The sequence below is a fragment of the Galeopterus variegatus genome, unplaced genomic scaffold (assembly GCF_000696425.1).
Source record: "Galeopterus variegatus unplaced genomic scaffold, G_variegatus-3.0.2 Scaffold5378, whole genome shotgun sequence".
NCBI lineage: Eukaryota > Metazoa > Chordata > Mammalia > Dermoptera > Cynocephalidae > Galeopterus > Galeopterus variegatus.
The window spans coordinates 136,048-151,599 of NW_007731489.1; the positions used below are offsets into that span (position 1 = coordinate 136,048).

Consider the following 15,552-nt stretch of genomic DNA (forward strand, 5'->3'; position numbering starts at 1 on the left):
CACTGAAATTCAAATTTAACCCAAATGAGAAATCATTATATACGACCAGGTTGGCAAACACTGATAGGTTTTGGCAAGAACGCAGAGCAACAGAAATTCTTATCTACTGCCGTTGGGAATGCTAATTGTTAAAACCACTTTCAAAAGAACTTTGACATTATTTAGTAAAGTTAAAGATGGACACAAACTACAATTCAGAAATCAATCTCTAGTTATATACCATATTTACATTCATATGCACCAGGAAATCTATGCAAGAATGTTCATTGAATTGTTTGCAATATTAAGAAACTTAAATGGCCCATGTCTATTAACAATAAAATGGATTATTACATTGTGGTAATACATATAGTGAAATATTATTCATCACTTAAAATGAATGAACTATGGCTAAATGGTACAACATAGATAATTTTCACAATTATAATTTTGATAGACAAAAGCAAGAAACAAAAGGGCACATTGGCTCTATTTTGTTTACATAAAGTTAAGGCTAAATTAAACAGTATATTGTTTATGGTTTCATCATATATCACAAACCCAGAAAGAAAAGCAAAGAGAGCATTCAAAAGTGAGAGGTTGGGCCGGCCCGGTGGCGCACTGCTACAGTGTGCCGCTTGGGAGCGTGGTGGCGCTCCCGCCGAGGGTTCGGATCCCACATACAGACCGGTTCCCGCTCACTGGCTGAGCGAGGTGTGGGAGCAACACCGAGGGTTGCGATCCCGTTGCCGGTCCCGATCCGGTACGGGCGTGACATCGTATAACTTCGTATAATGTATGCTATACGAAGTTATTACGGGATCATCCAACCAAGACCAAGTCCTGTTGACTTTACTTCATAACTATTCCTTATACCCATCCCCTCCTCTGGAGCCTTTACCACCTCTCTAGTTTGGTCTTCCTCAATCCTTTCTCTAGCAGACTTTCAATAGCTTCCAGGTTAACATTGGTGGAAAAACAAGGAAATGTGCTAGGTAATAAACTTACAAGGTGCTGCTGATGTGCTTGCTGGCTGACTGTGTTCTATTTTCTTACTTAGATGGGGTTTTCAATATTTCTACTTTATTCTTTAAACAGTACTTATATACTATTTTCTATATGAGTAGTATATCTTTCAATATTTTCTTAAAAAATTAACTCTAAGGTTATCTCATAAATTCTAGTAAGTCAAAGAATGATATTTTCAAAAATTATGCAAAACTTTATAACCACAATCTCAAAAGTTGGATTAGTAATGTTCAGAAAATATTTATTAATATAAAGCCACAGGATTAATAAGTTAAAAGTCATTTTAGGCAATGAAATTTGAATTTTAAAATGAAATTCTCAAGAGATAACTGGCAATCCTGGATATATTAAAGTGTTTCCAGCTTTATTTTTAAGGATATCCTGTTTCGTTTTTTTAAAAATAAATTATAATGACCTGGAACTCATTGCTGCATTGTGTTAATCTAGCTAATCATCCATGCTGCTGCTAGATCTGTTAGTCACACCATTACATACTTATTCTACATGGAATTTATTTTATTTCAATGCCTGTATGAAATAGATAACTGGAAGTGATATGTTGCTCTAAAATCAGGAAAGCCATCACAAAAAGTTGCTCCTGCTGATGTATTAATGAGGAAATTAAGTCTGCCAGCAACGTAAAATAAAAAGTGCAATGCATTTTGGGCAACCTGAAAGTCAGCTTGCCTCCATGTCACTTGCATTCACCCTTGTTGCACTGGGACGTCTGGCTGGGTTCAGCCTGCTGCTACTACTGTGAGGCTCCCAACCTATGTCTGGAATGATGGGCAGAGGACAGGAGTTTGCAGAGCTTTTAAGATCCATCTTTCCTCCTGCACAGCACATGGAGCAAAAACAGAGATTTTCTGTGAGGGAAAGACCTGCTACTATTATATGAATGAGCTAGGTATGGTAAATGCATGTCTTTGGAGGAAAAAGCCTAAAACTAGCAATTGATCCATCACCTAAAAGGTTTCCCAAGCTATTAAAAGCACCATAATTAGTGCCACATCCTCCAGTTTCCCCTGAATTTTCTGGGCCAGGGAGTTATAGCACTTGGAGGAGCTGCACCAGGGAGGAGGAGTGTAGGGAAAGTCAGGAAACAGCAGTAGAACGCCAAGGTATGCTGGATAAGGGGCTGCACCAGACTAGGTTTATAAGGATTATTTTTCACTGGTTTCTAGATTACCTATTTTGTCTATTTATATTGATCAAATAATGACATCTTTGCAAAAACTCACTTCATCCATTGCTCTGTGATTATAGAAGAGCTGCTGTATTGTAACATGGGTCTTCATTTTTCTCTAAGGTGGAGAACATGAACATATTCACACAGTAAATGAAGAAAATACATTGAATTCAGAGGAGATTCTCTTATAGATGAGCAAACCACTTTCCAGAGCATTGCCTAAGTGTAGATAGAGTATAAATGGCCTTCAGTGGAGTATGTAAATAATTTATTAGGCAAGAAATGAGAATAGCCCATTTTACTTTTAGAATTATAGTGAGATTCCTTTTTTATTTATAAGAAAGCTTTTCATGACAGAATCAGTCATCTGATCACATACCTTTTCTGTCTTTTGAAAAACATAATGCTAATGAGTGTTCTCTTCTTCCTTTTTATAAATGTGAATTCTTATTACACACATTTTATTATTGGTAGAGAGAAGCTATGACCTTGTTTTCAGAGAGACCAGGACATTCTCCAGAGGTTCATTGGAAATATAGCAGTGTTCTGTCACTTATCTTACTTTATCTGTAACAATTTAGCCCCTCCTCCAATATTTTAAGTTTTAAAGCCCAACACTTCTAGGATAGGACTTCAATTCACTACAATGGAAAATGGTTTTTTTTCAAAATTTCTGAGAACTGGGAAATCTGTACTTGAGCAGCATCATTTTCCCGAATTCTTTCCCTAGTTTTTCCAACCAATAAACAGCAATTTTCCTAAAATTCCATGAGTTAAATAAACACACAAGCATGCATGTGTATGTAGACACTCATACACACACACACACACACACACACACACACACACACACACACACACACGTATATGCTGTGCTATATTAACATGCTTTAAATTTAAACAATGCCCGGAAGAGAACTTTCAGTTATTTAGTAATTGAATCTTATTCCATTAGCTTTGAAGGGAGGAGAAGGGAAGAAAGTGTTATGGAAACTGACTTGACAAGGAAGTGGTCAGCACTCAGAGGGTTGGAGACTCAGGTATTTTATTTTGCTGGTGGGCCCAGACGAGCTAGCACTCCAAGATCTGAGCCCCGAGCTCCAGTGTTACAGGGTTTATATAGGCAAACTCTTCCAGGATTTAGATTTCAGTTTCTCAGCACTCATATGCCTAAGGCAGATGTAAGTTTCTTCTTCTCAAAATTCATGTGGTTGGGCAGCACCTAATGTGATAAGTAGGCATGGTTACAGAAGCAAGGAATGTAAGCAGTTTATTAACAGCTAAGCTGATGCAATAAGCAAATACTACTTCAAAGGCAAAATAGGCCACTCAAGGAATTAATTTTGAATTTTCCCAACATTTCCCCCATTTGATGCTCTCTCTAAACTTTGGAGTGAGCATCACCTTCAGATTCTCTGTCCTTTAGGGGCATATAAGTATATCCTTGGGATGACAGGACCATCTGTAATTTGATTGTCTCAAGGTGGGCAGTAACAAAGCATACAATCAGGTTTAGTATGCATGGACCAAAAAGCAACATTAGGAGGATTATTATAATTGGGCCTAGGAGCAGCAGGTTCCAAGTTCATATGGAGGACTCTAGGGAGCAGATCCAGCTCCCAAAACCCCTGTCAGCCCCAGCTCTGGCTCTGAGGTCATCTATCATTTGTTTGTTCTTTTTTAGGATTCCTAAGTTTTCTTCCACTAGATCTGAAGAGTTTGTATAAAAGCAACAGGTTTTGTTAAGAATAGCACATAGTCCCCCCATCTGAGCAGTGAGAACATCTAGGCCTCTTTGGTTTTGTAAAGCCATTTGGACTAGAGAATCATTCCTTTTGTTGGAATTCAATGGCCGTAACAGTTGCTTTCCAGGATCTTTACATCATAATGATTAAGTTTAACATAGATCTCTCTAGTAGTGGTATTCCTGTAAACCAGAACAAGCCCCTCCAAATGCTATGACTTATTCCAGGTCTCTCTATGATTGGATTATCTGTAGCATGCCCTCCCCACTCTGTGTCTTCTTCTCCCTCAGGGAGACTTTTCTTAACTCTAGGAGAGGACAGGGCTCTTTCTAGGAATGAGCCCAAATTTAAAACCTGTCCTGACATAGCAAGCTCTTGGTTCTTATGGAAGGTTAGCTGGGGAGAGTGAACACTATCCCACAACGTCCCCTCCACCTGGTGAGAAGGGCAATCCACAGCAGGTTCCCACATTTAAAGTAGCATCCCGTGCCCATGGGTGTCATGCCAGTAGTCTTTTCTCTTATAACTGCCTTTGTGAAAGATATTTTTAAATGGTAAGGCCCCTGGTGGAGGTCGACATCTTCATTCCACCCATTGGCAGGCCCTACAGGTATCCACATGTAATGGGCACTGACAAAGAGTGCAATAAAGTTTTCCCATCCTTTCTTGTCTCTGCGATCTGGACTATGACACACTAAATTCTGGAACACTAGAAACAATACATTTAAGTTTTCCCATACAGCAGCTGAAGGGGATGGGTCGTGTGGATTGGAAGCATTTGCTGGCCAACTTCGCCCTGTCTGTGGCTCTAAACATAGGGCTAAATTATTTCAGTTATGGGCAGAACTAGGAAAGCAAGCCACTTGTGACTGATAAGCCCGAGTGTGACTTTTCTGAATGTCTCCCCAGGTCAGGTTGTAACTGTTACTGCTGGTATTAAGGGAGTTTGTGTTTCCCTGAATTTCCCAGCTCAAATTATTCCTGAAGAGCAACATGTAGTTGCACAACTATCATTTATATTTCCTACATCATTTCTTGTGTCAAAAGGAGCATCAAAACATAAGGCCAGTTTTCCACCTCTAAGATGGTGGACTATTTCTACTGCGAGTCCCAAAAATGGCAGCTCAGCATATGGTGGTCCCCTATTCCCACTGTGATTATAAAAAGTTGCTGAGTAGCCACTGATTCTAGCTACCAGGCAACTCTTTATAATAGCTAGGTCTTCCAGCAGCACTTGGCATATGACTAGTGACAATTCTGGCTTGGTGTACTGAAAGTCCTCTCTTAGATAAGCCCTACATCAAATCTTATTAGACATCCTTGCCATTTTAGATACCACTGGTGCCCATGGGTGGCTGGATGAGGCTTCCCTGAGAAATAGTGCAGGGAGCCAAATGTTTAGAAAGCACACTACCACCATGAGGTGGCTAAGAAACATCCTGTTGACAGGAAATAGAGGAGTATAAGCAAAAACTTTTCTATACTATTCCAATCTTTGGGGTTACTTCTGTCAATCATAGCAAAAAGCAAAACAAGCAAGACAATGAAAACTGAAGTCAAGGTGTGACGTATGCTTATCATCTCATGAAAATAAATTAGTGTTCTTGTTAGGTAACCTGGCAGCAAGAGCCACAGGACTTGGTTGTGTGTGGATCAGCCAGCCCACAGAGTGGCTGAAGCAGGGCAGTGATGATCATCAGGGTACCTTTGGAATGGGACCTTGAATGGGTCAGAGGGGTCAGCCTTCATGGATCACAAGGTGGCGTTGTCTGGATGTGCTGCCTATTTCACTCATGTATGATGGATCCGCGCAACTAAACCTGCAACCTTAACTGCAGTAGGGGTAGTTAGTACAACTATGTGCATCCCTGTCCAGATTGGCTTTAAAGGACCCTCTTCCAGTCTTTTAAACATCCTGTGTCACTGGGTTGGAATTGGCACACCAAATTTCCTTAAAGAATGGGAGTTCATTCTAAAATTGTCTTGGTTGTCTGTCAGAAGGTCCTGGCCAGTGACTGCGAGTACTTCAATATTTCCATCTCCCCCAAGTGGTGGGGATCCCCCTACAGTATAGCTATAAGTGGGGATGGACTCCCATACATGATCTCAAAAGGAGAACATCCTGTTGTCTCCAACAAACACCAAACCCATAACAAAGCTAAGGGAAGCATGTCTATCCTGGGTAACCCTGTCTCCTGGCAAAGCTTGGCTAAAGGTCTTTAGGGTCCAGTTCATGCATTCCACTTTCCCACAGCTCTGTGGCTGATATGCTGTGTGAAGCTTCCATCATATCCCCAGCATTTTGGCCAATCCTTGAATGACCTCTGCAACAAATGCTGGCCCGTTGTCCAATCCTATAGTCAGAAGGAACCCATATCTTCGGACAACTTCCCTTAAAAATGCCTTTGTAACCCCCCAGGTTTGCACCGACTGTGTGGACAGTGCCTCCATCCATCCAGTGAATGTATATATCATTACTAGCAAATATTTGTAGCCCCTGCAGGACTTTACTTTGGTGAAGTCCATTACCAGGTCCTCAAAGGGTGATGTCCCAACTGGATGGACTCTGAGGGCTGGCTGGGGCTCTTGCTTAGCATTGTTTTGGATGCAGGTTAGGCATCAGGAGCTGGACTGTGCACAGAAGGAAGCCAATATTGGGATGAAATAGTAGTGACCCAGCATGGTCTCCAGGGCCATTTTTCCCCAGTGATTAATTTCATAATACTCCAGGACTAGTCAGTGGACAGGTCATTGAGGAATCATCAGTCTGTGGTCTGGGATCTTCCACCATCTATCGGGGGTTTTAATTCTACCTTCTTCCTCTGATCGTTGACTCTTCTCCTTTGTGTACTTTAGTTGCTGTGCTCTCTGTGGCACCAGCATGATTTTGGCAGTCTCATTCAGGCCTTTTGCAGGCTCTGTTTGAGCAGCTGCTCTCCAGGCCATCTGATCAGCCAGCCAGTTTCCTTCACTAATCCTGTCAGTGCCTTTTTGATGTCCTCTGAATTGTATAATGGCCACTTGGGTGAGCTCCCATACTGCTTAAAGGAGCTGGAGAATTTCTTCCTTATTTTTATTGTCTTTCCTCCTGCCATCAGTAGGTCCCTTTCTTTGCATAGGGCCCCATGGATGTGTAAGGTTGCAAAGGCATATTTAGAGTCAGTGTAAATATTGACTCATTTTCCTTTTGAGAGTCTGAGTGCTTGGATAGTGCCCATAGCTCTGCTTGCTGTGCTGACCAGCCTTGGGGCAAGGATTTTGCCTCTATAACCTACCTATGAGTCGTTACTGCATGTCTACCTCTTCGTTGTTCTTCCTGAATGTAACTGCTCCCATCTGTGAAGAGTTCCATGTCTGGGTCAGTCAAGGGCAAGTCCATCAAATCAGGCCTGCTGGAGTATATTTCATCCATTAGCTCTTCACAGTTATGGTCCAGGGAGCTGGACTCAGCAGGTAGGAGCATGGCTGGGTTCAGAGTCCACATTGTTTCAAGGCACACCCAGTGATTTTCACAGATTTTCCTTGATAGTGACTCATCCTGGAGTTCATCAGCCATTTGTATCCCTGACCATTCATTAGGGTGGTCACCACATGTGGGACCTTTACATTGAGATCTTGTCTCTAAGTGAGTTTTTCTACCTCTTGGATTAGGGTGATTGTGGCTGCCAAGGCCTTCAGGCAGGGTGGCCAGCTGGCTGCCACAGTATCCAGTTGTTTGAACAAACATGCCACTGGCTTCTTCCAGGGCCCTGTGGTCTGGATGACCCACACAGCCATATGATCTCTCTCTTGTACAAAGAGTTTGAAGTCCTAAGTTATATCTGGAATTTCAAGAGCAAGAGCCCAGGTTAACAGAGTTTTGATTTCTAAAAAGTCATGCTCTTTCTTTTAACCCCACACTAGGGGATCCTTTTCAGCTACTTTGATTGCCTGATACAGGGGATTAGCCTTTTCCAATCATCCTGGTATCCAGATTCGACAAAAGCTGCAGCCCTGAGGAACTCCTGGACTTTCCGCTTAGTGTCTGGTTGGGATATAGCACAAATGGCTTGTTTCCTCTCTATTCCCAGTGGGCAGCATCCTTCGGAGATGTGGTACCCTAGGTACCTGACCTTCTGTTGACATATCTGGGCTTTTCCCCAAGACACCTTATATACTAAGTCAGAGAGCAGGCTCAGTAGGGCTCTTGCTCCTTCCCAGCAGTCTTCCTATGTGGGACTGGCCAGGAGGATGTCAGCAACATATTGAAGCAGCATGCAATTTAACCTGTCTCCTGGGAAAACAGCCAGGTCTGAGGCTAGTGCTTCTCCAGAGTGTAGGTGAGTTTTTGAACCCTGTGGCAGTCTAGTCCAAGTCAATTGAGCCTTTTCTTCCTATGCAGAGGTTTTCACATTTGAAGGCAAACTGGCTGACTTTTCGGTGCAAGTCAGAGGCAGAGAAAGGTGTCTTTGAGGTCAAGGCAGGAGAACCTTCTAGTCTGTTCAGGGAGTAGACTCAGGATTGTGTAAGGATTGGGTACCATGGGGTGGAGGGTGACAGCTACCTTGTTCACAGGGCACAGGTCCTGGACTGAATAGTACCCCTTTCTGTTGGGCTTTTTGACTGGCAGGAGTGTTATGTTCCAAGGCGATTGGAATTCCACCAGTATTCCTGCTTCTTGTAACCAGTGGATGTGTTCTTGAATTCCCAGTTGAGCTTCCTGAGGGACTGGGTACTGTTTTATCCTGATCAGTGTGGCCTGTGGTTTCAGCTCTATAATTATAGGGGCATGGTTCTTTGCCATTCGCAGGGGTCTCAATTGTGCCCAGACAGAGAAAAAGTCTCTCAAGATGCAGTCTCTTAAGAGGTCTGATGGTCCTGTGTTTGAGTATTTTTAGGCCTTGGTGTATAGGTGCCATTCCTCTTCCCTGGGCAACATTACAGCCATCACTAAGGTCTTCTGGTTCTTTAAAGTCAAACAAGCTGCTTTCCCAGGTGTGAAGGTTATTTGTGTCCCTATTTTTCTCAGCAAATCTCTTCCTAGTAGGAATACTGGATAGTCAGGCAAATATAGGAATTCATGAGTCACTCTGTGACCCCTGAGGTGACAAGTCCAGGCCTTGCAGATCAGCTGGTCTGCTTGTGTCTCTGTAGCACAAATAATGGTGGCTTTTTGGCTTGAAAATGGAGCCACTGTGCTGGTGACTACATAATGTTCTGCCCCAGTGTACACCACGAAAGTCATAAGTTGGCCCCCTACCATCACATTGACCAAGGGCTCCTAGAGCCCCAGAAACTGAGAGCCTGGTCTTTCCTAATCTGAGTCTATCCCTGTAAGGCCAGTGAGTTTCTGGAACTCTTGGCTTGAAGGTTCAGGCTCATACTTTTGCTTTCCAGAGTGTGTCTTGACTTGGAACATTGGTTGGGGTTTCTCCCCACTTTGTGGGCATTCATTTTTCAGTGGCCAAGCACCCTGCAGAAAGCACACTGGTTGGACTGTAGGGGTGCTCATCCTTCTTGTCAGAGGCTCTTCCTCTTTGATGTGGCATTCTGGTATGGATTGAGTGCTGCTGCCAAGAGTTCTGCCTTCTGCCTTAGGCATTTATCCACTTTCTTTGGGCCTCCCGGTCCCAATTGATGAATACCTTGTTGACCACCTCTAATAGCTGTGTGGCATTTAACCTAACAAAGGCTTCCAGCTTCTGAAGTTTGCAATGGATATTGGCACAGGACTGGGCCACAAAGACTGTGTTGACCACCTGTTGACTCTCGGCTGCCTCAGAATCAAATGGTCTGTAGCCTTTCATAAAACTCTGCAGGTGGCTTGTCCAGTTTCTGGGTCACGATGGTTGTTTTTGATATATTAGTAGGTTTTCTGGACCCTGTTCATAGCCATTGGGGAAGTGCCTCCCTATATTGATGCAGTTGATTTCTCCCTTCTTCCTCATTGAACTCCCACTTTGGCATAGTGTCTTGTGTGGCATCTCTTGCCCAGTTCTCAGGATCCATGGCAGCTGTGGGGGCATGCTGTTGCAACCATTGCCTAGCTCCTGTCAGGATGTGTTGCCATTCCTTGGTACTGAAGAGGGTGAAGAGTAACTGATGACAGTCTTCCAAGGTGGGCTGATGGGTGAGGAAAATTGATTCCGGGAGACTGAGGAGAGCCTGAGTTTTTTCTGAATATGACAGAGTATGTTGTTTCCAGTTTAGGAGATCTGTGATTGTAAAGCATTGATAGTAGAAGAGGGAGCACGATGGCTGTACACTGCCATCTGGATTGATCTGCTATGGACCTCAGGTCTCCCACAAGGGCATCTGGAGGGCTGGAACCTGTTGGGCAGAGTGGAGTTGCCTTCCCACCATCTCAGTACTCTCTGGACTCTCTGGTAATTGATGGTGGTTGGGCCAATGGATCCAAAGCCAGGGAGCTGTCTGCAAGGGGTGCCTGGGGCCAAGTGTTCCTGAAGGAGTGGGGTATGGTGTAGGCAAGAGTTCTTCATCTGGATCTCCTTGATATATGGGTCTTTTTGTTTCTTACTGGTTGTGCTCTGACTTTCGAGCTGCTGATGCAGCGAGAACCTTACATTTTCCCTCATAAACCCAGAATCAGACCCAGGGTGGCAGGGTCACAGCTATCACCAACCAGAAGTCTATGTATGGAAATTGATCCAGGTGCCCTGGTTCCCCTCTTCCAACCTCAAAAACTGCTCAGACGTTTGGGAAGTCTAGGGTCCCTTCTGAAGGCTACCCAACCCCAAAGGTGTGCCATTCTAATTCACATAGTGTCCAGAGTTTCCCAGGGGTTATTTTAATTCCATACTACGCAGAGTACCCCTTTTGAAAGTTATTTAACATACAATTAGCGATGGTAGGTTTTTGAAGCACTTGTCCCTATATCTGATTTTACACTCCTGTTCCTGCATCATGCATTTATATCCCAAATAGCATTGGTGCTGCCACTTAATGAAGGTTCAGAGTTCCCAAACTTCTATCTCATATACTGGTGTAAGAAGTTTGCAGGCAGCTAGGGAATGCATGGGGCGGGGGTGGCAGTCCCTATTTTACATGCTGGTTAGCAGGGTTTCCTGGTGTAAGGGAAATGGCAGCCTTTTATTACCTGGCAGGCTGGGTGGCTTTGAAGTGTCTGTTTGGAGATCAAGAGCCCATAGACTAGGGCCTCCTTGCCACAGACAAATGACTCAGCTCCAGGGGAATAAAGGTGGTGGGGAAAGAACAGACGGTGACAGAAAAGGTGTATTAGAATATGGCTCCAGTCTGGATTCCCTACTCGGTGGCTGAGTATAGGCTCTACCCCTGGTTATGTGTGGAACTCATTCATGGCGAGGGGAAATTTATGGCAGAATGGACAGTGGATCTTCTTTAGTAAGCAGCACAAAAGGGTGTGCCACTTCTCAGGAGTCAACTAAACATCACCTAGGTCTGAAAAGAAGTGTCTGCCTCTCTTTTGGGGGCACCAGAAGTGCCTGGAGATAAACAAGGGCCTTTTATCCACCACATGTGGGAGACGCCCTCCCAGACCCCTCCCTGCAGTGGGAACGCAAACAGACAAAGGGTGGGGATTCCTTCTCACTCATGGAAGGGGAAGCAATCTGGCCTCTGCCTGGCCACATCCCCAGGGGGACTTTAGGTCTGTCTTGTCTAAGCTATACCCATATAAATCCCAGGCCTGGTCTCAGTCTACCCTGAACCAGAATCAGCATTATGCTGTACAACGTGACCATAGAATTGCAGGTTAGGACCCACTCAGAAACCACAGCAGACTCTTGGTTCTGTACACAAACATTCACACACACTCACACAAAAGTTAAGATACTTTTCCCTCCCCCAATCCTGATCTAAACTGAACAGAGGGATCTCGTGAGAAGGTCCCGACCAGATGGGCCTTACTATAAGGCCCCATACTGATGGACCGATAAGGTCCAGACCAGATGGACCTCACTACAAAGTCCTTAACACAGATGGGTCCTCAAGGAGACCCTTTTGGGAGGTGATCAAGCTCCCCTTCCACCCAAAGTGGGCCTGAACTGAACTGATGATTTAGGGGATTCTACTTGTCCTGCAGGTGGCAGGGGTCTGACTAGTCCTTCTCTCTGTTGAGTCCACTTGGACAGGCATTCCCTAGGATTGGCAATGTCCTAGTCTCCAAAGTCCCAACAAAGATGTCCAAGCAGCACCTCCTCAGTCCTCTGTGGCATTGCTGATCTTCCAGTTCACCAGATCCAGACCAGTGGCTCAAGGGGCCGGTCCAAGTCGCTTCTCTGCCAATGCACCAAAATGTTATGGAAACTTACTCACCATGGAAGTGGTCAGCACTCCAAGGGTTGGAGACTCAGGTATTTTATTACACCCATGGGCTCAGATGAGATAGCCCTCCAAGTTCTGATCCCCAAGCTCAAGTGTTACAGGGTTTATATAGGCAAACTCTTCCAGGATTTAGGTTTCAGTTTCTCAGTACTCATATATCTAAAGCAGATGTAATTTTCTTCTCAAAATTCACATGGTTGGGCAGCACCTAATGTGATAAGCAAGCATGGTTACAGAAGCAAGGAATGCAAGCAGTTGATTAATATCTAGGCTGACGCAATAAGCAAATACTACTTCAAAGGCAAAACAGGCTACTGAAAGAATTAATTTTGAATTTCCCCAACAAAAGTATGAGAGAAAGAGAAAGAGAGAGAAGAATTAGGACAAGTTTATTTGAAAAAAGAAGATATCTAAGAGGGGGATGGCATGAGAGATCTTCCATTTTGGGCCTGAAGAGTCAACCACAAGTGTTGCTACAATTCTACCATGATCCTTGCTTGAGAGATTTCCAGAGAGATGGGGCTGGAAAAGCCCTGGGGTGGCAGCACTGCCTCCTCTTTGTCACCACCACACCTCTCCAGTATTATATGATTCACAGGAGCCTCCTACATATGTTAAAATAAAATGTCCATAGTGTCTGTCTTTGGATTTTGTGATTTAAATTATTTTCTTTGTGCTGTTCTACAGTTTCTACAATATGGAAATAACTCAAATATTAAATACTTAAAAATGATCATTCAGATGCTGTTAAGTGCTAGAAATTCAGGTCTCTTTGGGTCCAAGAGGAGCTCACATTTGAAAGAGTTTCTCCCCAGAATTGTTAGTACCTAAAAAAAAAGAAAAGTTATTTTTTTCCTGATTATATAAACAATATTATTATTTAGATGAGTTAAAAAAAAACAAAAATAAAATTAAAATATGTATGTATATTTTTTTTGTGTGTATACAACAACAACAACAAAAAAACCAAAAAACAAAAAAACCGGGAGGGGGGGGAGAGGAAGATATAACAACCACAATTTTTTTTGAAGTTCTTACAACAAGCAAATGGAGGGGACACACTTGGGTGGGAGGGGGGAGAGGGAGGAGGGAGGGAGGTTTCGGTGATGGGACATAATAATCAACTACATTGTATATTGACAAAATTAAAATAATAATAAAAAAATGTATGTATAAACTCATCATTGCATTACCTAAAGTTAATCAATATTAATTTTTATGTATTTTTCTTTCAATTAAACAAATAATAACAATAATAGTGGCTAAGTGCTTTCTTGCCAGACCAGTTTTAAGTATTAAGCATACTAACTAATTTACCCTTCACCCAACCCCGTCTCTAGGTATATAATTATCTCCATTTTATGAGTGGAAAAATGGAGGCATTGAACAATTAAGTAACATTGCTAAGATCACATAGATAGGGATACAGCCAGGATTTGGGCCCAGGGGGCATGGTTCCAGAATTTGAGTGTTTAACCACACTTGGCTGCTTTCTTTATGCATGTATGTGTGTTTGTGTGTCACACTGGACACATGACTCATGGATGTGATCAATATATAACTTAAGGCTTATAGCTCACAGCTGTCTTAAAACCCAGTCAAGAGAATAAGTGGGGTAATTTTCCTTTACCATTGGGTGATCATTTTTGCAGATTCTGTGACTATTTTATGTCTTCTCCCCAGTGAAACTCCTCATTATGAAGCCCCAGACCCAACGTTTATCTTCTGCTTGAGTCAGATCATCTCCTGTCTATACCACCCTAATCAATTCTAGATTTTATCAAACGTAATCTATTTTATCCATTTGAAAAAAAATTAAATTATATTTCTTTCATTATTTGAACATCTTCTATAGTAAGAATGTTAGTCCTCTTTCACATATGGTGCAAAAATTCTTCCATTTTTTAAAATTTGCTTTTGAAATTTCCTCCCATATAGGCTATTTTAAATATCACCAATCATTTTCTCAGTGGCTTCTGGATATAAATATAAGTGACCTTAAATATAAAGAATGCTTTGCCTTCAGCAAACATTATTGAGGTTGAAACACTGAGCAAGATAGAATCTGGGCCCTTGTGGAGATTGCAATCCAGTGGGAGAACCAGAAAAGTTGAATAATCATAGCACAGTGTGACAAACACAGAACAAAGTGCTTTGGATTCACAAGGGAGGAATTCTCTGTGCTTCAGGGACTCCTGGTGGTTTGGTAGTTTCAGGGAATGTTTCACAGAGTTGAAAATCGATAGGACTGAGAGTAAAGTGAAAAGAGAAGAAACAGAAGTGGTGGTAGGAGGTGAAGCTCAAGAAGGAGGAGGAAGTCACATTGTCCACATCTTTTCCACACTTTAGTCTTGGATTTTATCCCATAGTGATGTAGAAAAAAGGCCTCCCTCATACAATCTTGTCTCTTTCTTGTTCTTAACCTCCAACCTCAACTTTGCTCTATCTACCCATCCTGGACCACCTGGGATTCCTCAATGTAGCATGCTTTCACATCCTGATTTCTGGTCTTCCTCCTGCACTTGAACTTTGGTGCACTAGTTCTTCAAATGTCAGCTTGGGCATCTTCAAATCTTTATGCCTTCCTCTCCAAAATCAGAGCAGCTGTTCCCCTTACATACTAGTATGTATCCTGTGATGCTATCTACAGAATAAGCTATTTAACATCATGCACTTTTAACCCCAAGTAAGTAGCAATGTCTAACAAATAGTAGGCACTGGATGAATCTTTTTGATGAGAAATGCCCTCATTTGTCCAGTGACAAAGGAGGGACGCAGCAACATGAGGTACAGTGAAGCAAGACATTAATGGCAGTCTTGCAAGATTGGGTGTCTGATGGGCAGGCATGCCAAAAATGGTTACAATAAGCAATTTATTCCCTAGTGCACACATCCCTCCCCCAGTTCCTCATTGACCGATTACTATGGGATGTACAATCTTCCCAGGTGTACCCTAAGTTACATTATTTCCTTAGAAGGTAATTACTGTTTACTTCCTGCTGACAGAAAGGGATGGACTCAAGAAAAGGCCATGAAAAAGGCCTGCCAAAAAGTCCTGAGCATGGAGAACCAGGAAATGAAAAGTAAAAAGGGTTGCTGACCAGCCACCACCTTGAAAAATTATTTTTCAAAGGTGTCATGCTGTTTCAGTGACTTTATGGGATTGTGCATTCTCTGGGATGGTCATACTTATAGGCTGGTTAAGCAGCTTTTGTAAGGCTATTATTGAAAATAAATCACTTAAGCTATTTTCTTGCATTTATTTATTTATTTATTTTTCCTTTTTTTTTTTTTTTTTTTTTTTTT

The 15,552-nt window shown here is 42.6% G+C and overlaps 1 protein-coding gene across 1 annotated transcript in view; it reads right to left on the bottom strand.

The window, feature by feature from the left end:
- Positions 1 to 6,690: 6,690 nt before the first annotated feature.
- Positions 6,691 to 15,552, bottom strand: part of LOC103604764 — a 55,700-nt gene continuing 46,838 nt past the window's right edge. The window contains exons 3-5 of the mRNA XM_008589332.1: positions 9,881 to 10,097; positions 7,218 to 7,763; positions 6,691 to 6,943 (exon numbers count right to left, since the gene is read on the bottom strand). Of these exons, the coding sequence (XP_008587554.1) occupies positions 6,691 to 6,943; positions 7,218 to 7,763; positions 9,881 to 10,097 (1,016 nt within the window). The remainder of the gene's footprint in view (positions 6,944 to 7,217; positions 7,764 to 9,880; positions 10,098 to 15,552) is intronic.